General features: G+C 41.2%; 2 protein-coding genes across 4 annotated transcripts in view; both read left to right on the top strand.

Moving 5' to 3' along the window:
• SNX9 (sorting nexin 9) overlaps positions 1–4,508 on the top strand; it is a 60,046-nt gene extending 55,538 nt beyond the window's left edge. For 2 of the 3 annotated variants that reach the window (XM_039387390.1, XM_039387389.1), the window contains exons 17-18: positions 962–1,053; positions 2,429–4,508. In XM_039387390.1, the coding sequence (XP_039243324.1) occupies positions 962–1,053; positions 2,429–2,476 (140 nt within the window). In that variant the 3' untranslated portion in view covers positions 2,477–4,508. Of the gene's footprint in view, positions 1–390; positions 1,054–2,428 lie in introns of those variants that run through there. The other variant, XM_039387391.1, reaches the window with a different exon arrangement.
• A 14,697-nt stretch (positions 4,509–19,205) lies between these two features.
• SYNJ2 (synaptojanin 2) overlaps positions 19,206–27,832 on the top strand; it is a 70,324-nt gene continuing 61,697 nt past the window's right edge. The window contains exon 1 of the mRNA XM_039387410.1: positions 19,206–19,652. Within this exon, the coding sequence (XP_039243344.1) occupies positions 19,532–19,652 (121 nt within the window). The 5' untranslated portion in view covers positions 19,206–19,531. The remainder of the gene's footprint in view (positions 19,653–27,832) is intronic.

Below are 27,832 nucleotides of genomic sequence, written 5' to 3'. Positions count from 1 at the left end.
TTGTAAATATGAGATGCAGGACACCGCACTTGAAAAACCAGGAAAGTGAGGAGTCAGGGCTCAGTCCTGCAGGATATCAAACCCTTAAGTTCATCCTTTTATTGACTTCAGCGAGATTACTCATTGCTGAGGGAGCTGCATCTTTTTTAGCTGGCTTAAAGCCAAGAGTACTCAATATTTTATGTGACAAAGTCAGAGTAGCACACAAAATTGATTTTAAAAACAATGAAGAAAACTCCCCACCCCCTTTTTCCTGGTCACAGTAACAGAAGAGGATTGTGCTGTATACCTGGCAATTGTGGAAGAGGCTTCTAGGATGACTTTTGCAATCTAGAATATTTCTTCTCCCTCTATTGATATCTCAAAATATATTTTAACTTTTTCTTTCAGCCCTAAGCTGTGATCTGACAAGAGATGTAGAAAGTGATGTAAGGTGTTACGGATTCAGTAATGCTGGTTCTCAGGTATCTGTTGAAATAGCCTCATTCAAGAATGGGTCAGACAGTACTGGCTGTATCTTTTTTTATTATTATTATTTTGAGCTAAATATTTACAGCTGTGGCTTATGACTTGATATCCATACCCTTGGAAATCTGAATGTCCTAGCCAAAATCTGTTGGAAACACTTCAGGAAAGAGCAGTTACCTCAGTAGGAGAAAATTTTGCTTGTGTTTTTTATTGAATCTTTGTGCACCTGAGTACTGTAATACAAGAACCTGTCTTTGTCCAGGAAGTGTCCAGATTTTATCAGTGCGTAACCGACACCCTACCAATTTTACAAACAGTTCCATTATAACTTGATTGCTGCAGGCAAAACAGGTTGTGGAAGCATGAGAACAGTAACTGTGCTGGCAGGGCTGGACACTGAGTCTGTTGCACAGTTACCAACCTGAACTGAGTGCAACTGTTCCTAATTACAAATGCTTCTCTAAAATAATTTGTCTCCTGGGTCTCATTGCAGCTGAGATGAATCACTTCCACAGTAACCGGATTTATGACTACAACAGCGTCATTCGTCTCTATCTGGAGCAGCAGGCACAGTTTTATGAAACGGTAAGATGCGGTATTTCAGTGCTGTTTTCTTGGAATGTGCTGTGCTGCTACTTTTATAAGAAATACTCACAGTACTTAATCCATCTTTTTGTATGAGCCTCTCCCATAGAGCAGATATTTGAAGAATTTACAAAAAATTGTAAAAAGTATTGTTAAAAAAGCCACATCCCAAAGAACGAGTTAAAATAATATTTTCCTACAGATACTGTCCTAGGTACATGACTATCATACCTATTAGAACTAAAAAACAGTCTTCAGAAACATTATTGTTGAGAGCTTAAGGGTTTTTTTTTAATACCATTACTAGGGTAAAGAATTTTAGTTCTCTGATGTGCAGTAAACAAGGCCTACTGCACTGAATATAACAGTAAAACATCTGAACAGAACTTTCCTCCCATAGGATGGGAGCAAGAAGGGAAGCTTCCATGATTTAAAGCCTAATGTACACAAGTGTGGGGCACAAGGGACAGGAGGGGTTTAGATGACATTCAATATGTTAACATGGAGCACTCGGCCTACAACTCTTCTCATTCCTTGTGCTTTTATAATTAAACCAGAAAATAAATTTTCTAATGTGGTATACTGGTAAAACATGCAAGTCTAAGTGTGCTGGAAACTGACTTCTATCACTTAAAGGAGTCTCATAAATAACTGGTTGCCCTTCACAGCAGTAAAATTTGTCAGTGGGACTTCTGAGGTATCTTTAGTGGACAACAACTTTAGGTCCCCATGAGGTCACTTCGCTTACTTTCTCTGACACATCTGATGGAGGTTAGGCATAGGTTTCCCCTTACCTTCTTTCAGACTTTTGTCCAGTCTGTTCTGACCCTCCTGGTTGCAGCCTCACCAGTTTCCTTGTATCACTCCTCTCTCCCCCAGTACCTGTTCATATGTGGGATACTGGCTACCATGAGAGCTGTGGGAAGTGCACAGAAGCTCTGTTCTGATATTTCAGCCTTGTTTCAGTAGGGAAGTGAGTTTCCTGAAAAATCTGGCTTTGTTCCTGTAGCTCTCCTGTGTAGTGCAGTGCTAGTTAAGCAAATAGGCAGGATGACAGCCCTGCCTACATTGCTTTCTCCAACACAACCTTAGTAGTGAAAGTACAAAATGAGCAAGGCAGAAACTGTATATATGAGAAGGAAAGTCTTTATAATGGAATGCTTTGAGAGTCCTATGTACACATCATCATCATGGCTAGGCTTCGCAAATGAAGATTTGAGAAAGGCTCTATCCACATTTGTTACATACACAAAACCTGTAGTAAAATCTGCAGTTTTTCATCAAATGAGGAAACAATTAATTTCTTACTCTGCGATCATATTTCTGCACAGTGTAAAGTAACTACATATTAAATATGTTGTGTTCTTTGTTTCAGATTGCACAGAAGCTGAGGCAGGCACTCAGCCGCTTTCCTGTGATGTAGAGGATAAGGAGTAGTCAACAATAAAGAACAACTCCAAAGTGCTTTTCTGATGTGGGGGCAATGCTAATAAAAAGCCTTTGCTAAAAAGAAAATTTAAAAAAAACTCCAAACCTGGAAAAAAACCCAGAAACAAACCCCAAACAAACAACCCAAGAAGAAGAAGAAGAATCAGTTGTAGAAAAAAAGTGTTATTTAAATTTTACTTTATCAGTCTAAATCATAAGATAAGGTGTTCTTATCTTGAATGCTCTCCCATTTGTATCATCATTTAAATAAAAACAGCTAGATAATGCTGTCAGTTATAGGGATCTAAATTATCAAACTGATGTGTTGCCATGGACTTACTGAAGACTTGTGTCTATTAGATGTTCTTCCAAAATCTTATAATCAACATCAGAGTTATGCATTTGTATCCTTTTTTTTTAAGTGGGAAAGCGGACAAACTTGAGCAAATGAACTAATAGTATTATATTCAATTGACCTCTCTAGCAATTCAGTAACCAGGAGGAATTATATTTGTGTATGTTTCTGGCACATGTTCATGATAATCTCCTGAATGAATGTTTTGTTCTTAAGTTTTGCTTCCCATATGCAGCCATGGCACATCGTTCCAATTATGACTTCTGGTAAATATAATTCATTCTTCCCTTTCTTCTTTTTCCTTCTAACTAAATCTTGTACTTGTGGCACACCAACTCAGAGCTTATGTCAGGCTCACTCTTTCTTGCTATGCACTCTATAAGAAGACAAAGTACAAACAAGGAACGAGCCATTCAGGAAGATGTGAAAAACAGTTTCCCATACCAGCACTTTGACACCCCCAATGTTATGTCATAAGGCACTGGTGTTCCTTAGTGCTGTACAGAGCCAGCTTCCCCTCTGAGAGTTTGAAGTGTTTCAGCAGAGGGGACACTGCCACATCTAACCACAAATAGTAGAAGTCCCCAGATTCCAACTAAGCTCAGGTCTTCGTGTAGTGGTATGGTATGCTATTGGGTCGGGTTAACTTTTCGTTGCCTTCTAATGCAAACTAAAAGGTGGCAAAAGTACTGAATAACCACATTAGTTATCACACAAACTCTGTGCTTTGATCATCCTCCTTTATCAGCGTCCTCTTTCATACTACTGAAATACCATTTGAGGCCTTGGCTTTTCACAGAATCAAACCAAAAAAGCCACCACCACCTGTGTTCACAATGGGCACCAACTACAGTAATTCTTGCCATAGGCAAGCAGGAAAGCCAAAATGCAGTTTTGCTAAAATGTGCCTAGAAAATAAACATTTTAGGAAAGAAAAATCCTAAAACAGGCATTTTGCCTATAAGCCATTTAAGTGATGGGTACAGTCTGCTGGTTCAATAGTTGCCTTACTCTGTTTTGCGTTGGTGTTACTTTTGTGTGCTAGAAGTAAAATCTGGGTCTGCCTGAATAACCTGAAACCAAACCAAACGAGACTAAGCCTAAGTCTTTTCAGTGTCACGAGTTTTGTTCACATTTTATAAACCTTGTCTTTTTCTCCTCCCAATTTTAGTTGTTTGCTTCCAAAATTCCATAGCGCGGTGTTGTTTGATACAGCCATTTAAATATGTACAAATTGTAAAGAATGTGTATAAATGTTTTACACCAAATGTAAGATCTGCTTGCATGTAGAAGCAGCTTATATAATAAATTGTTACAATGTGTACAGTAAATTCTGAAATCACTTTTTCAAGCCAGCATTTTTTTAGTATTTGTATATTCACTTTTTGATAATGAAATCTTTGTAACAGACTCTTAATTTGGGAGGGGGGAGTTCTTCTTACCAATCTTTAAATAGCTCCATATGCACTAAAGTTGAAGGTTCTTTATCTTGAATAGACTGTTTTGGAATCTAAGTGTAAGCTGTGCATTCCCAGTGCAGGGAAGCTATGACAGTAGCAACTCTGTCAGATAGATGCAACATTTTGGCAAAAAAAAAAAAAGAAAAACTGTTTAAAGACTTCTAGTAAAATGAAGTTAAACTGATAATAAATATTTATGTATATCCACCAGACTATTTTATCTTTTTGTTTGGAATCATCATGTTGTTTTTTAACAGGGTGAATGCAGTATGAGGCAATTTTCACCAGCATACACATACTGACCAGCTGAGGAATGAGAAAGCATCCATGTGTCTTCCATAAAGCAGGCATCACAACTGGATGGTGTAATAGTGCTAGTGACTGCAAACCAGCAAAGGCTATGCATATGTTTTAAGCTTTCATTATTCAGGTCAGTCCGGCTTGTGGTTGATGGAACCCTCCTGACTGCAAATAAGTAGTAGAGCACAGTGCTACTGTGTATTCCTGGCTTTGTGTATTCCTGGCTTTGTGTTGGCATGGTGTTGACCCAGAATAGAAATTTGATTGTCTTTGATATTTGTCTTTTAAATCAGACATGAATAGTAGCATAGTTAGGTTTAGTGAGTTGGGGGCAACAGAAAATCTGCACACTGAAGATGCAGTCATTAAACAAGAATAACAAGGTAGCATAAGACTTGATTTTGTTTGTCATAGCTGAATAATTAGTGTCTAGAGCATCAAAAAGCATAAATACTGTTTCCTGGCTTATGTTTTCCTTCCAGGGTGAGGCAAACACTAGCATTAGCTCAGTGACTCCATAAAAGACATCAAATGCCCTAGCTCTTGGGTTTAACTTTACATTTTAATTGCTTATTCCATTACTGCTACTACATTCAATTTTAAGCCAATAAAAATGTAGCTCTACAGAGGGAAATGCTACCTGTATTTCTTGTTTGCAGTTAATCTGACATGGGCTTAGACTGCAGCAGCAGATTTTGCTACAGTGGAACGGTTTTGGAGGAGTACTGTCTACTGCAGTAAGAAAGAGTATTCTTTAATGAGGCCTAACTTTGCATGAGTACTGAAATTTTTACAGCAATTTCTGTTTTCTGTGACAAGGTAGTTGAGAAAATATGATCATAACATACACTTCATTCTATAAATCCTAATTAATATACATCAATTTTATTGCTACCAAAACTAGTCTAGTTCAGTCTGTTAAAAGAGTAATTCAGACTTACAGCCTTGTAAAGAGAGAGATGCAGCTTTTGCGCTATGGCTTAGTTTGACATACACCAAACACTCTGCCAGTTAGGTTGGCCAAAATTACTCCCTCCATAGCCTCATGGTGGGTAGTCGTCCCACAGCAAGGAAAGCATTCACTAGGCAAGTGTCCTGCTACGGCTGCTTCTGCATTTCTTAGTGCTTCACACTAAGGCCTGTGAGCATGCACCACGGAGAGGCCACTTAGTGGTGTATGGGGGGTCTTTAGTCAGTTGTTTTTTCCACTCTACATATTTTCCATATTTTTCTATAACTCTTCTGATAAAATTAATGCTAATAACTGGTATAACAAACAAGTACAGAACAGAAGAGGTAATCACTTGAGCAGAAAAAAAGCTGGGTTTTTTTCTATCTAAAGAACCCCTAACAAGAACAACTTTACAGAATTAGAAATATATGGACTGGCTGGTGACCAATCCACCCATCCTGTAGCGTGGTAGTATCAGTTACACCCATGCTATTTTAAAGAATATCTGAGTCACAAATACACAGACTTGGATTAGCTGGGTTTGGTTTTGTTTTGTTTTTTTCTCCTGTGGCTCTCTGCACATGAGTTGTGACTCTGGGATCTTTGCAGTAACTTTGGGATACTGGATTTAAACTGACTTAATATCCTTGTTTTATAAAGTTAAAAAATGTGTTTGCCTGTTTTTAATTGTCTGAGCCTTTTAGTCTTTCCTAATTGGTCAGATTTTCTTAAACTATCCTAATTTTTTTGCCTTCCTTCAGATTCCAGCTAGTATGCCTACCGCCTTCCTGCTGAACTTTCTGAACTTTAGGTTCTTGTCATATACAGAGTTAAAAACTGTTTGCTTCATGATAGAATTGATTAGCTTCTTTGAACTGGTCCTGTCAATCTGAAACCAGCTTTTTCATGTTTACTGAACACTGTTGTTCCCTTATTCTTACTTGTGGCTGTATTCTCCTGTTAAAGTAGATTTTTGTACGTCACATTTTTCTGTCAGGGCTGAAGCAAGGCGGCATATCGTACTATTTTCTGTTAACAGCAGACCTTTGCTACCCTTAGTTTTCTTTTTATACCTAGCATCTTTAAAGACTATTCATTTTTTAAAAATATTTGCTATTAAACTAATTTTGTCTTCGCACACAATTGTCAATGCAAGGTCACTTTTAATTCACATTGCCTTCCATTCCAATTAAATCTCTGTGGATCAAAATCTAAAATTGTTACTCTTCACTGTTTTTTTTTAAATCTTGTGAGATGTCATTCCCAAAAACCCAAATACTGTGATGAAGTGTTATTCCAAGGAACAGTTTTCTTTAAAAATACTTATTTTTAAAGATGTTTAAAGTTGCTAGCTCCAAGAGGTTTGTTAGAGGTTATCTCAGCGCAATAATGACAAACAATAGAAAGTATAAAAATAATAGAAAATACAGAAAGATTGCGGAAACTTCTTTAAAAATAGTATTAAGTGGTTTGGTTTCTTTTGAATTGTATCCTAGTTATTTGACCTTAGTTATTAGCCTGTCCCCAAAGACACTCACCAAGAGCGAGGAGTAGGGGACAAATGATCCATGTGTACGCATGTGCATGCAGGAATGTGTAGTGTTTGTGCTAGTTAAGATTGCTGAGCCAATCCCTGGGGGCTGGCAAGTCTGCAAAGAAAGGCATCAGAGAAAACTGCTCTGCCAAGTGGGTCGGTAACCAGGCAGGTCCTTTGACCATCTAACAGAGTTGAGAAGGGAGGAGGGAAGGATACAGAAGAGAGCATTTGTCACGGGCCAGCTTAGAAGAGGCTTTGCTTGGAAAGTGCAAGAGCATTCCCTGAAGACTTTGGAAAGGCAGAGAAAGTCTGTGAGACTGGAGAGGGGGATTAATAAAAAAAAGTTAAAGGTCTCCTTTAGGGTTTTGAATTCTCTTCAGGTTTTCCTGAAAAAAATTGCCCAAAGATTAGAAGCAATGAGAGAAGCGGCACAGTTAATTTTGTTTAGCTGTTGGGTCTCTGCCAGAAATAACTACACTTCAGCCGTTACATATCTCTTGGGAAAACGCCTCCATGCTGGACTACCTAGAAAGGGTGAGTTTAGGGTCAGTGAAAGGTTGGTCCTGATGCTCCAGTATTGTGGAATTGGTCAGCTATACACTCCCCTGAAGGGGCCACTGACATAAAGGCTATGTCTGTAAACATGACCACATTAGGGAGGAAGAGCACTGCACATTATCTAAAACAAAGCAAGTCAAGTGCCCTGGGACTGAAACATAGCTAAATGGGTGTCTGGCCGAGGGAGCACACTGTTATCTGCTGTTTCAGCATTTTGCTGTTTCTTCAGACTCCTTCCTGCCCACAAACAGTATCTGCCCTGAACTAGGAAAGATTGGAGCAATATGCAAGCCAGTACCAGGCGAGCTCTCCAGTTATTAGTTTCAGTAAATTGACCTGCTTGGAATGTGATTTTTCCTATAGGCTTCCTTGCAGGAAATATTAGTGTGGGGATGAACAGACAGACAGGTATTTTTACCTTTTACTGTCAGATGCCTGTACCAGGATGTGAGATTTTTCTCTTGTCTCACTGATAAAGAAACCGAGGGACAAATGAATTGTTACATGCCAAGAAGGTAGGAGGGATGAGAATGGAATGCAACTGCTAATTCGGAGGAAAGAATTTGATGCTAAATTTCACCTAAATCCAAGACTATGATCCCTAACTCTTAAACAGCTTCATTCTCCTCCCTTGGGCCTTCCCTGTCAGCCCCTTCAGCTGATGCCCAACTCCAAAGCTCCTGACAATTGGCAGTGGTCAAGTTTCTGATACATCCAAGAAGTACCTGTTAAATTGCTCATCAGAGCACCCATTCACATCCACGTTCATCTACATAATACCTCAATGACTAATGAATTTGGTTACCCATAGGAGATGCAAAAACAGTGGGAGAGCAGACTGGAGTTTATAGAATGGGGATTGTGAAGAGCATACTCCCTTTCTGCATCAAAGGAGAGGATAAAGGAGTTGAAAACAGGGCAGTAATAAATTGAGAGACAAGCTTTTTATTTTTGACCATTTATAACAGAATATCTGAAGAAAATCTGTCTGTTCAAATAAAAACTGACAGTTATAGATGAATCTGGATACTAAATATAATGGCACTTCCAATGGAGAAGCCAAATATTTATCAGACTTCATTCAGATCTCTAACTACATCAAGATAACTGAGTTAGGTTTGTTAAGATACTAGCTGTTGTACTCTATAGCCCTTGATATACAGGAGTGGTAGCAGTTTCTGGGACTATGAATTACTTAGAACAATAATCATGTTAAAATAACCAGTAAACAGTATTACTGTTTCAGACACAGCTCAACAAACTCTTCGTAATATTTGTAAATCTAGATGGAAATTACTCTCTTAATCTTGTTAAATGAAAAGATTAAATGCATCGCTTCATTATGTTTGCTTTTCTGCTTTACATTTGGGAGAAGAATATCTCCTGCTCCTTGTGCATTGCCTGCTTATCTAGACCTTTCTAGCCCCATCAAAATTTGCTGCACTCCGAACATTAATTTCACCGAATTCACTTTTTTGGCATTTCTGAGACCCTGCATCTCCTGCTAGGGCAGGGAGGGGGTCATTGCTACTATGTTCTTGCCATTCTTTAAAGACTGTCTTGAGGGCTTTGGCAGGGATGGCACCCCCTTACAATACTACCTGCACTCACAACTGTACTATGAATCTGAAATATCTATTGGCATTTCTTAGAGCCCCTTAAAATCCTTATGCCAGAATCCAATCTTTTTTTTGGTTGGTTTTTTAAAACCTGCCACCATGATGTCCAACGACACACTGGAAACAAAGCACAAAACAAGACAGTTTATCCAATGCTCATCAGTCTGTATTTTATTAGTTTTAATCAAATTCTTTCTGAACCAGACAGAGAATCTTGTCAAGTTTGGTGCATCAAGTCAAGCTCTTGCCAAAGGAGAAGGTGCCTCAAAAGTGAGTGCCATACAGCAGTGAGGGACATTTTTACAATTGTTGACTAGTTTCTGACTAGTTGAGTAGTACTTTTAAGCTCAGTAAAGATTTTATTTGAAAACTCAACAGCTGGAAGAGAAGTGAAAAGTTAAACATAGCATCTGTTGCAGTATAGTAACATATAAATCAGGTTGCTTGCTGCTAGGATGGATTTGCTGAGCTTGATGCACTGCCCCAGAAGGCTCCTATCGGATTGCACTCACCAGGACTGCACTGCTCAGGACTGGTTATGCCAGCAAAGAAAGCTGAGAAGTACAAAAGCTCTTCAGTTGTCTTCCCTGTTTAAGCAGTGATGCTTTTCTACCTGGTTACAAATGGCACCCACCAAACTTAAAGCAAGGACATTATTACAAAGCTTCGGGAAGAAGGTAGGTCTAGAACACTTCTTCCCTACTAGGAGCATGCTTATGCTTACTTGGCAATAGATAGATTTTACTGGGGTAACAACTAGTGCCAGTCTATCTACTGTTTATAAACATGACGTTAATGCTTGGCTAAAAGGAAACAACAACAAAAAAACCCCCCACAAACAAATAAACCCGCAATGCAAATGTTTATACAAGTCTTCCAAATTTAAACCAAATTCACAATCAGTAAGAGGAGGTTGCTATCCGAAGAATTGCTATACCATAAAATAAGTCTGCAGGATGCCCGTAGGAGTTGGGATCTATTCAAATGTGATGTAAAATCAGCACTGGAAAAGGGCAACTCACAGGGACTGCAGTGGTTTCAAGGTCTGCTCCTAGAACGAGAGTTGAGTTCAGAAAAGCTGTTTGTAGGTGCTATCTGGTACAGTTACCCTCTGTGTGAGCTGCTAAGTTTATATTGTAATTAGTGTTAGCATCTAACAAAAATGACTAGTGGTCTTAAGCAATTTTTAAATAAAACAGCCCTTCCTGAAGGGAAAAAACCAAAATCCCAACAAATAAACATTGTGTTGGGTGGTTGCAAGGGCGCTTGAATAGACATCTGCAGCTGTACAGGGGCTCTGGGCTGTTTCTCACTGCTGTGGAGCCAGAGAGCAGTAATCATCTCAGGTCCACTGCTGAACCCTGGCTGGGTCCAGGTGTGTGTGTGGCACACAGGTCTGGTGATAAACTCTTCTGCAGCATGGAGAAAGACAAGACAGATGTGTGCTGTCACTGTCTGGTTCCCCCTCAACCCCAGGATGCAACAACACCTCAGCTGTCTCTGTGTGGAGCCAGCTAAAATCTAATGAAGCATATTGGTGCTGATCTGTGCTTTGCCAAAGAGGCTCTGCTAGGCAGCTAGTGGCTCTGAAGGTAGAGAGGGCATTGAGTGTGAGTGTAGCTGGCTTCTGGCATGGTTAGTAGACAGTCCAAGAAATCTGTCTCAGGATACCTCAGATTTTTCCCCTATGGCACTCAAGTGCAGAAAATAATTAAAAAATAGTAATCTAATAAATCAACATGCACAGATCTGCCTCTTAAGGCAGTAGGTTGCTTAAAAGTAGTCATTTTACAAAGATTTCTCTGCAATATGTTGTATCCTGGCCCATCCAGGACTTCTGTTCCTGTATCAGGGCAGGATCTTCTGAGCAGCAGCTTCTAGGATTAAACTGAATTTAGTAACTCTGTCTTCTCAGAGGCATTTTTAAGCTCACAGAACATCTCTGATTTTATTCAAGCATACTACGAACTCTCCGCATCAGTGTTTCCATGTGGAAAGGATCCGCACCAGTTCTGGCCCTTCCATGTAGTTTGCAATAAATCTCCAGGACCAGACACAGTCTATTTCAAATTTCTGGAAGCAGTAAAGAGAGTATTCCGCTGAACTGCTACCAAAATATACAGGGAACGTTATTCAAGATAGCTACTCGGTAAGAGCAGCACAGGAAAACTGTCAGTGCACCCATCTTTTAAAAAGACAGAGGAAGTGATTGCAGTAACTCTCTCTTTGTAGGAGGGTCGCTAATAACAGAATCTAACCATCGGGGACCAACTGGGCAAAAAGCATCAGAGAACAAAGCAGGGGGAGGGACAAAGAAGAGAAAGGGTAATAGGACAATAAGGAAAATAAAGCTGGTGATGAGGGCAGCGAGGAAGGCAATCCAAAGAGTTACTGAAGTAGAGATAATGAAAACAGCAGCAAACAGACGTTGCACAAGGTGAACAGTAATGGACTGGGTGTGCAACAGAAGAAAGGCTGTTACTTCTGGCTTCAGAGGGTTGACATGAGCACTGTTGTCATGCTCCAGCTTCCCCTGCCCTCCAAAGTTAGTTTTACACGGCACAGTAATTCTCACACCCCAAGAGCTGGCTTCCCCCCAAACCCACAGCTTTGCTGAGCTTTTCCAGCCGCACCCACACGATGTCTTTCCACTCCACCCCATTCCCCACCACCACCTCCCTGCTTTACCAAGTTGCTGAAATTATTTTGGCTTGCCCACAATCTGCGCTTACCCCTTCCCACACCCACCAGCCTTCCCAGGTCACTGGTACTATGGGGGTGCCTGTGGTCCTGGCTGGTACCAAAAGCAAGGAAATGATCTAGGAATAGAGTGCAGATTACAAGCAAAGATGATTTATCACCGCCCTTTCACCCTGGTTAATTTTCAAGGTGCATGCACACACACACACACACACACGCATATTTGGAGAAAAAAAAAAGGATAGAAGCCCACAAATGAGTTTAGCTCTAATTCCCTCTGTTTTCAATCAGCCAGGCCAGCAAGGCCTAGACTGGCTTACTCAACTCTGTGGAATAATCATTTTTGCTATGTGTGCCATGACCAATCATCAGGCTAACTGGGATTGCATGAGAGCTACAGGCACAGGTGAAATCTAAATCACCTGCACCCTGGGGGTGGAATCTATCGTTCCTAGTCAACCTCAAATGGTTTATATGTTAATGGGGAAGGTGGCACGAATAAGAAGTACAGGTAATTCTTTTTGTAAAAGCAATGTAAAATCTTGTTTTAGTGAAGCAGAACAGAACGGCACACCTAAGTAAACAAGTCAAATTTTCAAAAAACAAACACTGACTAGCAAGGGGAGTGAAACCTACCTATGTTTACTTGCACCTGCACAAAGTCTGTAGATTTAACCGGTGCATTAAGAATAATGTAATATACCAAAACAGTTGTTCAAATAACTTCAAACTGTGGCATTACTACCAGTTCTCTTTTCTGGTCTCTTCCCCTCATTCACATACTGTGCTTTGTCAGCTACCCCTTTACAGCAGCACTGACAGAGATAACACCTCATTCTACAGTTCTCCTTTCCTTTCAAGGAAAACATATGTTATTCACTCCACCTTCACCACAAATGGGGCTGCGAAATAGCTTCACTTCTTATCCAGTTTGCGTTATTTTACTGTTATAGTTTTTGTTTTACCTTTTCCAGTTTGTGTCTGGTGTTGTACTGAGGAACTCCATTAACTATTCTGATTTGAACTAGTTCATATCACTGTCTTTTCAAACTATTCAGTCTAAGTCATCTTGTCATAAAACTGCTGAGAAGGAGAGGAACACCTGAGATTTATTGTTCAATGACATTTCTACAAGATTTTTCAAACTTTACCAAAAGCAGTTGAAAAAACCCCAAACCCCCATTCTTCCAGGTAAGCAAATATGTTCTCTTTCCTTCGTGGGAATGTGTTATTACACTGCCTCTTGCTCCCCTTGCTCTTTGGTCTGGAATCCCTCCTAAATATGAAAATTAATGGACAAGGCTTTCTAAAGCATGAGGAGGCATAATATCACAAAGCATCTGTTTATAAAATTAAATGAAAGAAAGAAGTCTAACTTCAATTTAAAAGCACCACATATGCTGTACTGGGAACAACTAAAATGGAAAAAATGTTGAACATATGATCATGGAAGAGCAAATCTATGCGTGCAAGACATATTGTGTTGCTTTGAGACAGTGACTGAATACATGGCTTTTTTTTCTGCATGGGTTTAGTATCTGGCATACAGCCAGTAGTCCATTATCAAAGGCATTATCTAGAAATTCTGTATCTTAAGGAAGACGCAGAAAACAAACCCTTAACCTTACACCTGGGGAATGTTTCCCATTGAATTTTTACGTAAGAATTGGGGTTCTGGATTATATTTAAGATTTGGGAGAAAGTAACCTACTCATTACAGAGATAAAAGGCTTCTTTTCTCAGTAGTTGTAGGGTGGTGGTACTGGTTGCTAGATAGCTGTTGTGTTGCACAGATCACTGCTGCCACACACTGTGTTTAAAGCAGTTTTAAAGACTTGTGAGATCTTTCTGAAGAAAAGTATGAAACAGTAAAATACTGATAATATATTCATTTTCACAGGATGAACTAAGTGTCAAACAATAGCAATAGACTGTTTTCCCTTGTGTTCTCTGAAGTTAATGACATTTTTTCTTTTGGAAAGCATTGATTTAATGCGCTTTTTTGACAAATTCCTGTTTCTGAAGGTACGCACATATCTTCTAAAAATTCATCTTATTTAAGAATGAAGTTAGGAATCACTTTGTATCAGGCAGTCTTTTCCAGTACTCTGTCTGTGACAATGATGGCCACTATATACCAGTGAAATGCCACAACAGGTAATCTGAGATTGCCTCTTTCTGGAGTTCTCCTCATAGCTGATGCATGGACAAAAGGAATGCCTTTTTTTGCCTCTTCAAAACCATATCCCTTAATATGGGGTAAACAACAAACTCCACTTTCACTGTTGATGTCCAACAGAGGTGTGCATAATTTTTAAGACAATAGGAAGAGGCATATGCTCACTGAGAAAAACTGCCAACATACATTCTGCAGCTATTCCTGTGCAGATATTAAGCAGTTCACTTTAAACTCAAATTTTCTATTTTATTAAGCATTTTGGTTTTCCTGTCAGGAGTTCCAGAAAATTAGGTAAGAAGCAGTGGAAAACTCTGTGCCTTCCTAGTCCTTTGAACATGAGAGAGGGATACCTACAACTAATCATAAGCATGTCAATCTGGAAGAAAGAATAAGAATTTTATCTGGTTGTCTGGTCACTATTAGTGCCTAAATAAATGCCATCTGACTAATGCTGCTCATCTGCACATAGTTTTAGGATGAAGAATGTTAAGCTTTAAAACAGCTGCTGTTACTGAAAAGAGTTTCTTAATAAGAAAAGCCTAATGTCTGTGAATGCAGTCAATCTGCCTCTCTAGAGATCTCTTTCATTTAGCACACACAGGGTTAAAATATAAGTGGAAGAGGAGGTGAGAAATTCCACTGACCTCTCAGCAACACTTCAAACACAGTTCTTCATTAGCAGCATTTCTAAAACTGTTAGCACTCCACCAGAGCATCTCTCAGCCACTTCTGGTACATCTTCAGAGCTTGAATTTACAACCCAGTCTTCTGCCAATCTGGAGTTACTCTCTGCAGCCAGATAGGCCCTGACTCAGTCAGGGCTAAAGCTACTTTGCTTCCAGTCCAACCACCTTTAGCAGCAGAACCTGCACTGTTTATTCACTTGAGAAGTCACCCAAGCAAGGAGCTGTGAGATTTAGGCTACTGATATACTTAAAGTGAGGCATATATTTTAGTGTCCTGCTGAACCAGAAGCTCAGGTCTGCTTTGTTAACTCATTCCTCTCCCTTCCAAATAATTGGTTAATTTGTAATATGATACAGAATTTTTAGTATTAAAAGTTTTTCTTCGTGTTGTAAGGATCACAGACCCCAAGGGAAAGGAATAAGGGGAGCTTGTCAGGAAAGGTTGTAAATAGGAGTGGAAATTTCAAAATATTGTCACTGACTGAAGCAAAGAAAATGTCTCTCCGTCACTCCTCTTACACTCATGGCAAGGTCAGACTATCTTAGTCAAAATCTAAACACACAAATAAAACATACTAATTTGTTACTCGTGCTTCTTACACTCTTCAGAGCTATTTTTAAGGAAATGCTGTTGATTTTGTTGAGAAATAATGACCTAGCTCAAAGTATATCATACTGTCTCTGTAACAAAGTACCAGATATTTTTGCACACGAAGTTCTTTACTAGGTCAGGAGAAGTGTAACCAACTAGAAATGAAAGCTGTTCTCTCAATTTCACTGACAGTGTAAGAGGTGACATTATTACCTCACAGCTACTTTAAGATCAACATTTTGAGCACTTTAGCCTACCAGTGTTGTAAATGCTTCTTTGTGTCAAATTCAGCTTTAAATAAAATTTATTCTAATATTAACTGGAAAATGTGAAAACAATAAAAGCTTTTGCATATTAGCAGCAGTTACTAGTTGTTTCGAATGTCATGTGCAGGAAAAACTGTGCTGAGATATTTCCTCTATTTCTTCTGTACTTGCTGAAGTCAAAAGCTTCTCATAAAAGGCAAAACCCAAACTGTTTTCAATGACCTTGTGGGCGCACACACTTCCTGAGGAATCTGTGACCACTGAGGCTATGTGCAAGTGGCCAGAAATCTCCAGGAAATGCTGTCATAAGTGAAATTTATATTTAACCTCCGAGCTTCAAAAAATTACCACTTATTCCAGTAGCAGAATATTGGACATAGACAAGTATATTTTGTTTGTTACTACTGTTTGTTACTACTATCACCAAAGTTTTTTGTAGAGTCCCAGACTGCCAAGTTCACTCAATAGTAAGACAAGTAGTACTACAGGAACATTGATCCATTCTATGCCCTAAAGTCTTTCAGACAGATAGCAAACAGCTATCTATACTCCCTCCTCTATCCAGTTCTGCTAACTCTGTTTTGCAACACCCCTGTTGTTCCTCTTCTGATGGTCTCCAAACAAACATACAATGCCACCTGCCAAAATCAGCACACAGAACTGTTTTTCAGTGAGGCAGTTATCCAGACCCTGGAAACATCCGCTACCATAAAGATCTAGGAGCAGGAGTCATTATAGTGCATAGCAGGCTTCAGAGCAAACAAGGGGCTGGGTAGGAGATGGGATTGGAAATGCAGAAGATTAAAAGAAGGGAAAAATCCTTAGAAAGAAGGATGAAATGGAAAATTGCTGAGGAGTTAATGAGGGTATATGGCCTGGGTGAAAACAGGTGCTGTGGAAGAGAGAGAGTTCACCTGAGGGACTCCTCAAATGACTACAGGAATTAATCCATTTCCATGATACTCATATACATAAGCTCCAGAGTAAGACAGCTCAACTCCGAATATCAGTTAAAAGATGATCTGCCACTCTCAACATTTTCCCTGGAAAATGGAATTCCATGCATTGAAACACAGACAGTTTGGTTAGACGAAAAGATCTTATCAAAGGGAAACCTTTGCACACACTCCTAATATATAAAGCAAGATTCCTATCTGAGTTCTCACTTTGGACATCATTCTGTGTGTGAAAGAGGTTTGTAAATTGAATGGTTTTATTCAGCACTCCTCTTCACCATATTCTGATAGTTTTTTCAGTGCTTTCTCAGGCTTATGTGTCTAAGGTAACTGATCCATGACACAAAGTCTAATTAACTGACTTACTGCTTCTTCAGTAATCATGACATCACACTGTTAAAAATGCATCTTTCTATGCCGTGGATGTTTTGCAACCAGAACACACTGGAGAGATCAGCTCATAACAGATTAGAAAGGACACAGTCACAGAGCCAGCTGTGGATGCAGTGCTTTGTCACACCCATCACTTAAGGCTTCCAGCTTTCCACCTTCATCTGAGTTTTCCTCTCACACCCTCATCTCCTCATAACTGAGGTGCTGAAAAATACTATCCCAGGTGCAACAGTCCTTTCTCTAGTATTTTACCTAAGAAATCTGACAGTAAGTTTTTTATTAGCCATCCTAAATTGTGTGTTCTTGGAATTTGCAGTGAAAGGCACTGATGACAAAAATTACTTACGAGTTACAAGCACAGGCAATAGAGAGTGACACACTAGTGTCCTTTAAGTGAAAGTTTACTCTCATGATGGAGTTTAAAGGGCAAAATGAAGAATTATTCCTAAGAGGCAAAGACACAAACTCAAAAAAAAAAAGTGTGTTTTCTCTTGCTGTTATTTTTAAATATATAAGTATATAATGCAGGGGCAACTTCTTTAAAATAAGGTGATATAACTGTCTTAGGCAGCTCTGATTAAGTGATACTTCAAATATATCATCTCAAGTGAGCACTTTTCTCTAGGGAAGGAGGTCACAGTGAAAGATGTCAAAGACATAAACTGATTCTTGGTCTGCCATTCACAAAGGAGAGCTGTAAGAAAGGCACACCTTTGCTGTTTAAAATAGAATATGGTTAATTTACATTTTTATATCCTCTAAACCCCCCCAGACTTTGAACTACATGCTGTCTCAATTTTTCATCCTGGTCACTTAGTTTCTACAGTTTCTGGATCCTTTACTTTACTTTACCCAACACTTTTAATCTCACCCAACGTACTGTAGTCAAAGTTTAGGATCGTGTGGGAAAAAAGGCCTACACAAATACCAATCCCACTTTTCCTATCAGATCCTTTCAAAATGCTGTTTTAAGGAGGCACCATAAACTAAAATTATTCTCCCTTCCAAATTACTACTGGTTATAAAATAAATAAACCAGAGGTCTGTGACAGGAAGATAGTACTTGCTTTTCAGTTTGTTTCCATCAAGTTCAAAGGGAGCAGGGACTGTTACATTCCAACTGGCACAGCACAACTGTGACCGATGTTCTCAAGGTAAATGTGAGACAATAGTAACAGTTGGTAGTTTGTGTGGTTTTGAATTTCGCGGTTTTCTCTACATATAAGGTATAATTAATAATGTCTATAAAATTAGAATTCTGCTTGGTTTACCCGTGTATGCATACGACTACATTCTCTGCTAGAAATTAAAGCGAGTTTTCTCTCCTCTGAACACATTTGTGTACCTGTATCTACCTCCTCGATCCATTCCTTATGGCTAAATCTGGAAAAAAAGTAGCACTCATTCTGCAGACTCAACAGGGAATTGTGATGGGAATCCTGTAATACCGGGGGGGGGGGGGGGGGGGGGGGGGGGGGAGGGAGCGGAGGACAGCGCACTCTTATATGAAGAAACACCTCTTTTGAATTACTAGCGAACCTAAAATGTGCACTGTGCCTTTTAACCGAGACTCTTTATACGCAGCCCGTGGGACAGGGCATAGTCGGCTCCCCCCAACAGGAGCTCCCTGCCGGCTCTGTCGGGGAGCGACGCGGAGCCCGGGCGGCCGCTCCCCGCAGGAAGCGGGAAGCGGGAAAGAGCGCGGCCTCTCCCCGGGCAGAGCCAGCAGAGCAGCCTCCGCCTGCCACGCCAGCGGCGGGAGCAACGCCGGCATCCAAGGCATTGCTGGGCCCGCCCCGCTGCCCGGGACTCGACGGTGACCTTCGCCTCAGCCGCCGCGGCCCGGACGCGCCCCCGCGGGGGTGGGGAGCGGCGCCACCGAGCCGGGCCGAGCCGGGCCGGGAATAGCCGGGAATAGCACCGGGTTCGGCAGTGCCGTGGCGGCCGCCCCTCCTCCCCTCCTCCCTTCCCTCGCGGGCAGGGCGGTGGCAGCGCCCCGCCGGCGGCTGGTACCTGTCCCGGAGGAGGAGCCGCAGCCGCGGAGCCGGAGGGACAAAGTTAACTCTGGAAAGTTTACCGCGGGTGGGAAGGGATAAAGCAGAGGGCAAAGGGGAAAGTTGCTCCCGCCCCCCTGGCCGCAGACGGGGGCTCCCCGAGGAGGAGGAGGAGGTGGAGGGAGAGGGAGAGGAGGAGGAGGCAGCAGCGGAGCTGTGGGGGACACGGAGGAGCTGCAGCCGCAAACGCTCCGCTCCCTTCACCGCTGGGCGTCCCCGCACTGGAAGCGCTCGGAGGCTTCCTGAGGTGATCAGGAGCGGGGCACGGCCGTCCCCCTTGACCCGCCTCCCTGGGAGAAGCGGGCGGGCAGGACCCGGGTCCGGAGTTGCTCCCTGGGGCTGCCAGCGGGCCCCGAGCGCCGCGCCCTCGAGGGGACGGAGGCTCCTCCGCCACCCCCTCCGCCCGCACCGCTGCGCCTTCCTTCCCGCGGCCGGCGGCTCTCATGGCTCTGAGCAAAGGGTTGCGGCTGCTCTGGAAGCAGGAGCCGGGGCCGAGCGCCCTGCTGGAGGCGCGCTCCCGCCAGGACTGCCTGTTGCTGGAGGCCGGCACGGTGGCGGCGCTCAGTAAGTGCGTGCGGGGGGGCTGCGGGTGCCGGGGAGGTGCCGTGTCGGTGGGTGCGCGCCCGCTGCCTGCGAAGGGGCGCCGAGGTGCGGTGGCAGCGGCTGATTCCCTGGAGGTTCGGGGCACTTTCCCCCGTGGCATGGAGAGAGGAAGTGGAGAGCGCAGCCTCGGGCCCGGTGGGACGCTGGCTGAGGAAAGCTCCTCGCTTTACACTCCGACCTCCAGCACGGCCCCCCAGGCCTGGCCACGTGCTGTCCCGTTTGGGTGACCCCCCGTGCTCTGCCACGCATGGAGGGTTGGCCAGCATCTCCTCCCGATCCACGTCCGACCGGCCCGTTCGCTGCTCTGGATGTCTTTATCCTCCTCACCAGCAGCCAGGGTGGAAGAAGCAGGAGAGGCCACTCGCCCGCCTGGTGGGGTCTTGGCGCAGGGCACCTTTACTGTGCAAGACGTCCTCTGTAGCCTTGACAGCAGAGGAGAGTCCAGGTTAAAGGGATGAGGCTCACTGCCTTTTGAAGTTTCTACTGAGCTGCATCGAGTTCTCACCACCCATGTAGACAGCCAGCTCGCAGTATGGATTGTTTTGGATAACTGACTTGAGATTTGTGCCCCTTAAAAAAAAAACAACTGGCTTCTTGCTGTGGTGCCAAACCTGCCCCTGTGATTTTCAAGGTATATGGTTCCTTAAGTGTCTGGCTCTTGCTGGAGGAGTCTCACCTTGTGTTTTGGTACTAGTCACTCATGAGCATGACACAATGCTAATGTTGCTAGTGTTGAGACAGATAAAAAAATGAGGTGACTGAGTGTAAGATGCAAAAAGCAACACAAGGGAATACATGCTTGTACTGTGTTCTTAAATTGTCTTCTGTGTAATACTAACTTGTGCCTGCAATCATGTTGCTGTTTGCAGTGTTGTAGTAAGAACTGCATGTACGTTGTGGTTTGTACAATGTCCGTCACAACATCAGCTCAGGGTCCACTGAGCTGAATCTTCCACGATGTACAGTGGCAGGACATCCAGACTAAGATGCTTAATACCACATCAGGTATTGGGGACTTCATGAATGAAGAAAGCCAAAAAGGTCATCAGGTAGCAACTGATTTTCATGAGAATATTTCTGATAATGGAAAAATTTTGACCTGTCATGAAAAAGATGTTATTGCCACACTGTGGGGTTTTGTTGTTGTTTTTGTTACTTTATTTTATTGGAGTTTCTTGTTAAATTCTTTGGTAATAGTGGACATGAATGTGTTACATTTTTATAGGGTTTTTTTTTTTGTTAGTTTTCAATGAACTGACAGTGAAAAGTCTCAGTACTGAGCAGCACTTTACTCACTTTCCCTGATTCTAGAATCTGTTGACATTGGAACTCTATATTGATATCAGTGGCTTTTGGTTTGTATTTCATTATTCTGATACAAATCTAAAGCAGCTCCACTTCCTAAAGCCAGTGTGCATGAATAAAATGGAGAGACCAGTATTCATCTAGCTGGCCCTGAGCCATTTGTATGACCAGTGAAATGATTTGCAATCTCACTAATTAAAGGAATCATCAACCTAAAGTAGATTTTTCTCCCCCAGTGTTGCCATCCCCCATTTGAATTGCTATAACTAAAATGATTTAGTGGCTGGAAAGCTGCCCAGCGGAAAAGGACCTGTGGGTGCTGGTCAACATCCAGCTGAGCGTGAGCCAGCAGTGCCCAGGTGGTCAAGAAGGCCAGTGGCATCCTGGACTGTATAGTGTGGCCAGCAGGACCAGGGAAGTGGTTTTTCCTGTTTACTCAGAAGGCTGCATTTTGAATCTTGTGTTCAGTTTTGTGTCCCTTACTACAAAAAAGCCATTGAGGTGCTGCAGCATGTCCAGAGAAGCTGGCGAAGGGTCTGGGGCACAAGCCCTATGAGGAGTGCTGGGGCAGCTGAGGTTGCTTAGCCTGGAGGAGGCTCAGGGGAGACCTTATTGCTCTCTATAACTGCCTGGGAGGAGACTGTAGCCAGGTGGGAGTCAGTCTCTTCTCCCAGGTAAGAAGTGATAGAACAAGAGGAAATGACCTCAAGCTGCACCAGGGTAGGTTTAAATTGGATATTAGGAAAAAATTCTTCATGGAAACAGTGGTCAGGCATATTGTAACAGGCTGCACAGGGAGGTGGTGGAATCACCTGAGAGTGATCCAGTTGATGTGGATGTGGAATCTGGAAAACATGGTTTAATGATGAACACGATGGTACTAGGTTAGTAGTTGGACTCAATGATCTTAGAGATCTTTTCTAATCTGAATGATTTTGTGATTCTATGAATAGAGAATTTATATAGTCTTTCTTAAAATGTGTGTTAGAAAAATTTTGAAGTAGTGATTTGTATAGTGCCCAGTGTAAAAGACTGGTTTGCCATGCCTTTTGGAAGTCCAATATCACCTCTTGAGATAACTGTGATCATGCATGCGTTAGCATTCAGCCCACTCCATGTTAATAACTTCATAATTTTGTTTCATTTGATTTCTCTGTTCCTGCCTGGGTCGGTTCCTGTACTGTAAGAAAAGCGAGTTTATCCAGTGAAGCTTGTTCAGTTCATTTCTTCTGTTTATGCAGCAGAGTATAAGAAAAGGAGGGAAAACCAGTAGTAGGTATTGTGATGGTAAATTTGGAAGAATTGTGAAGAGGAAGCTCAACAGCAGGGTGGTAATAGAAACAACATTAATTCTGTTTTGTTTGACTTGCCTTTAGATTGTTATTAACCGTAGAACACTACAGTAGGAGGTTAACATAAACTTTGCATATGTGTGGTTTCAGACATACTCCTCCAAGGATTGTGTTAGGTTTGGCTTCTCTGTCTAATTTTCTGTTTCTAAAATAAAGTTTTTAAAAAATTGAATATCTGTTGTGAGGAGGAATTGTGCAACTATGCCTTGTGCGAACTTCCACACTAAATAAAAGCAGATACATATACCTGGAGCACTTAGGTTGTACAATAGTTTATGCAGTTTTTCAATAGCAGCCTCATGTCAATAGAATTGTAGAGAAAAATAATGACAGGTGGACAGTGAAGGCCTGAGAACAATTTTTAGTCATTGTTCATTATTTTTTTCCATAATTACCAAGTATCTCTGCCCTTGAACAGGCACGACATCTACACTTTTTCAAAGTTTAATTGCTTCTATAATAATTTTGTACTAGAAGAAATAAATGTGGAATTTAATCTAGTTCAAGTGGCAGAAGGGAGTGAGAACTGTCCTAGAAGAAGTGGTGTTCCAAAAAAATGAAATCTGAAAAATCCACACGCTTGTATAAACACAGTGTCTATACAGGCCATAAACCTCTGGCAAACTCATAATGAAAATAAACACTTTCAAATATGTAAACTAACAATTTGATGATGTCTCGTGAATAGATGATTTTTTCTTCTCTCAGTATATTGTAAAGATTATGATGACAGTTCTAGTTGTAAATTGGTTATTTTTCAGAATTTCCTTACTGCATATAGAGATTTAATAGTTGAAAAATATTTGCACCTTTCTATCAGTAGTGATAAAGTATTATGGAGATCTCTAGTTGTCTTTGATGTCAGCAGTTTATAAAATGAGAACATTTGGCCTGTAATGGCAACCTAACCTAAGAAACTTTTGGAAAAATCACGGAATCAAAAATCACTGCAGAAAACCTAGTTGCATATCCCTGAATCCATTAACTTAATCTGTGTAGTGATGTAATATCAGCAGTACAGTTTTCTGTTCTATCATAAGTAGTGTTTTTGAAGGTAAGAGTTTTTCTTCTTCCTCTCATGATGTCACTGTAGGGTGGAGGGTAAAACTCACTGTTTTGAGTTTAATGGTACATTTTCCAAGAGGCTTTTTTTTTTTGCCACTGTCAGTCCTCAAGCTTCGGTCACCTCCAGAAGGATGGGTGACAGCTTGAAACAATTCTTCCAGGAATTCTCTGAACTAGAACATCAATAGATTCTGTGGAAGAAACCTAGAGTCACGAGGGATGACGAAAAATTGGCGTTGATTTAGAAGTTTTTGTTTAATACAACAGGGAGTATAAATACAGATACTGTTTCTGCTTGAAGCACGTTACAGTTTCAATGGTTTACAGATGAAGTGAAGTGCACAAGGTAGTTCTGGACTGCTGTCAAGGCAGTTGCTAAACTAGACTAAGGCTATAGTGCTGAAAATATGGTTATTTAACCTTATTATAACAGGTAATTTCAGTGAAAGGCTGTCAACAGAAGTGCTCTGCTATTGAAATTCAGCATAATAATGTTTTTTCAAGGGCAGAGCCAAAGGGTGCACAGATTTTCTTTCTTTTCCACAAGCTCTTTGATTCTGCAACTGTTTTTGTAAAGGATGTTACAACACCTGTTATGGTGGATCTTAAATGACCGTGGTATTTTGAAAGTACGGAACTTCAAAGCTGATACAGTGCGTGTTTTTGCAAATAAGGCTGAAGTTTTTCTTCCAGACTTTCACCCACACATCTGGGAAGTCAGCCTTTAATAGAGAGAAACTTTATGCACAGTTAAGGTGTGTGTATGCTCTGTGGAGCAGCTCTGTGCCTGCTCTGCAGCTTCACTTGCAGGTGTGTTTCTGTGTGGTTCCCTGATGTGGCTGACTGAAATCAGGGTACAGTGTTGCAAAACCATATATACCCTTCTATCTTTTTCTACAGAGTGCAGTTTTTGTGCTATATGTACATTCACTGTTTACAGTTAGGTTTAGTTTTGTATTATGTGGACAACTATGCCACTGAGTGGGGTATGGATATCAAACACCCATACCTGTGTAAGAATACTTGGAATGTATTTCTAAGTATTACACACTATCCAAAACAATGAGCCCTACAACGTGGCTCACTTCTACTCCTACGTCAGAATATTCATAAAGCTAGTACAAATTTTTACAAAGTTTTCTGTGATTTGGTAGTGTTCAGACTTTTCCATTTGTGGATCCCCAGAGAACTTGTAGGGAGTAATCTACATAGCAGAAGCCTTGCCTTCCTTAGTTTTGCTGGCAGTGGGCACTTGGAAGCTGTGGTTTCTCAGGCTGAAATTCACTGCTATAGATTACAGGGAAAAGTGTGTTACAGTTCTTTCACTACTGTCAAAATGCAAATCGGGTACAGAGAAGACGGAAGAGGTATTGGTGTAAAAGTAGAGTGTAGATTACAAGGCTTGTTTTCTATGGAAACTGGTAGTGCTTGTGAGGGATAAATGTTGTGGGTATGTCTGTAGTGACTGCAAGTTTCTGTGTAAATATGTGTAACATATGTCAGGAACGACATAAATATAATGGCTAAGCTTCAGACAAGTGACTTGGGGACTTCTCTTTTATTTTTCTTTTCTTGACTGCATGCAGTCCACTGAACTGGCCAGTAGAAACCTGGTGGTTTTATGAATCCATTCTTCCTTGGTTGTGAATTAATATATTTATGTATGCACATGCAAGTATGAAAACATAATCGCTCACTAGAAGCAGAATATTCTCAATCTAATATAGAAAACCAGTGATCTGATCTTTCCAAAATGCGACTTAGCTGTTTTGTTTGTTCTTTTCAACCAGAAATACCTCTTACTGGAAAATTGGTAAATACATTGCTTAGTGTTTGAAATATTTGGACTCTCTAAAATGTGACTCTGACCACAGAGTTCTTCCCAGCTTTACCTATATGGTATTTCAGAATACAGGCTGACTTGCATAGTGCCTGTGTAGCTTCGATTGAATGTGAATAGGAAGATTTTAGTGATGAAAGATATTGAAAATACAACTTTAAATCTGTCTGCAGATGACAGAAAACACAATTTGGAGGCAAATAACTTGTCTAAACTCATATAATACCAGACACTGGACTTATTTCTTGGTAAGATGGTTATGGTAGTGTATATATGGGGGGTTTGGCATGAAATTTCTGTTTGATTGTAGATTTCCCTTGTTTCTGGGGGAAATTCACATCTTTTTCCCCAAAATGCTAAATGACAGAAATAGAGCCCCCCATCCCATCAAACCGATGTTTCTAAAAGTACTTAGAAATATGCTTCGGATTATATATGTATAGCAGCACCGACAGCTAAGCAGGTGTCTGTTTCAAGAATCAGGCTTAAGAATCACAGGAGAGATACAGAATCCATAACCCAGTCCCAGACTCTTTTTCAAGAGCTCTTTCTTCATTTTTATGTTTAAGTTGTAGGTAGTAGTGTGTCTGCCCCTGGTGTTGGACTTGGCACTATAGTACCTTTCTGCTCTTTTCCTCTGATCACTGATCTTTCTGGGCTCCATATGTGTGAGAGTTGTGCTGATTCCTGCTGAAATCTGGGTGATCAGCCCTAAGGAGGGCTTGAATAAAGGAAACTGCGTGTGTTTGACCAGTTCCTGCTGGCTAAATTGAGTTTGCAGGTTTTACAAGCAGGAAGTTGCACTTGGATAAACCATATGGTATATGTAGTTGTATGTCCTCTCATGGTGTGGGGGTTTTTTTTGCTCTGAAATATTTAATGTGTGGAAAAATTCACTTTTAATTGAGTTTATTGCAGCTTAGTCTCATTGAATTATTGTGTGCCTCGTGATTTGTAAGGGTTAAAATGTTGACCTGATGTGCCAATCTTACATAGAATTTATATCAGGAGCTTATTCGTAATTAAGAAAACGCTTAAGGAATGCAGACCATGTGCAGATCCATAAAGCTGTTATGAACACAGTACGACTGTGGTAATTATTGCAGAAGGGTTGATACTCAATTATGTGCTTAGTGGAAGGAAATACTACTAAAAAAGTATTAATGGGAAGCTTTAGTGGAGTTTGATGATTACTATGCGTACTGTTAAGTTACCTGAGTTATTATTAACTAGTAAACAAATGCACTATATTATTTCAAACTCAGCTTGTTCTCTAAGTAGAAAACTTTTTTGTTTCATCACCTTGTGTAGCTGTACTGTGCGTTAACTATGTATGTATATTGGTATCTCATTTGACTGGCTTGAAAGAGGAAGGATTTTACATGTGAGCAGAGTATAGTTAAGCATGGAATCCTCATCCTAGGTTTTCAAGCAGACCACTCTCACTGTCTCTGCATTTTAGAGATTTTATGAAAGCTGTTACAGAATAAACCTCATGACTTCGGAACATTTAACAGAGAAACATGGAAATAATTTTCACGTTACCCTAACAATGACAGAATTGTTAGGGTTGGGAGGGACCCCTGGAGATCATCCAGTCCAACCCCCTCGCCAAGGCAGGTCCCCTAGAGCAGGTGACACAGGAATGTGCCCAGGTGGATTTTGAATGTCTTCAGAGAGGGAGACTCCATGACCTCCCTGGGCAGCCTGTTCCAGTGCTCTACTCTCAATGGAAAGAAGTTCTTTCTTGTGTTGAAGTGGAACTTCTCATGTTTTAGTTTATGACCGTTGCTCCTCATCCTGTTGCGGGGCACCACTGAGGAGAGTCTGGCACCATCCTCTTGGCGCCTGCCTTTGAGATATTTATATGCATTAATGAGATGCACTGAAAAGTGCTATGTCTTTAAGCACATATAGCTGCCAAATGGTGGTAAAACTGTATTTTCTGTATTGTTGAAACTTATCAGATATTGGTATATATTTTCCCTGTTCATCACAATCCTTTAGAGTTTCATAGTAATTTTTCCATTTAACTCTGTTCATCCAGCAAAGGCAGTAGCACATCAGTTAGTTTGGTTTATTGTCTAGTCACTCTCTTTCTGATTCTGGCTCTTGTGTCCTAGCACTGTTTGCAAATGCTGTAGGAGATGTTTCAGACCAGGTCTTGATGACAGTTATTTGTGATTTCAATAAGATTTTGAGATTTATAAATATTTCTTTTTAACAGTAAGATATGAACCTGGCTCAAGACCTCTGCAATAATGTCACCCTTTAGTCATCCTTTCTATAAATTGCTTTTTATAATGGCTGTTGGGAATTCCTCCCCCTTCTCCTTCTGCCCCTCCAAAATAATGAAAAAATTGGCTGGGGTGTGTCAGAATCCAGTTAGGACCTCACAGTGCTGGAGGGGTGATGCCTGTATCCTTGCTTGCACACCTGCAGGGCGTGGAGCAAGACGGTGCCATGGAGGCTGGAGACTGTGAGGCATGAAGGAGTCATCCCCCCAGTCGTGAGGGCTTGTGGAGGAGGTGCAGCATACTGGGAGCTGCTGCCTGACCTCTGCTGCCTGAGGACCCTGC

Source organism: Pipra filicauda, unplaced genomic scaffold (genome assembly GCF_003945595.2).
Source record: "Pipra filicauda isolate LSUMZ 115617 unplaced genomic scaffold, ASM394559v2 scaffold55_size4083901_pilon, whole genome shotgun sequence".
Taxonomy (NCBI): Eukaryota; Metazoa; Chordata; class Aves; order Passeriformes; family Pipridae; genus Pipra; species Pipra filicauda.
This window is presented reverse-complemented; position numbering and strand designations above follow the sequence as displayed.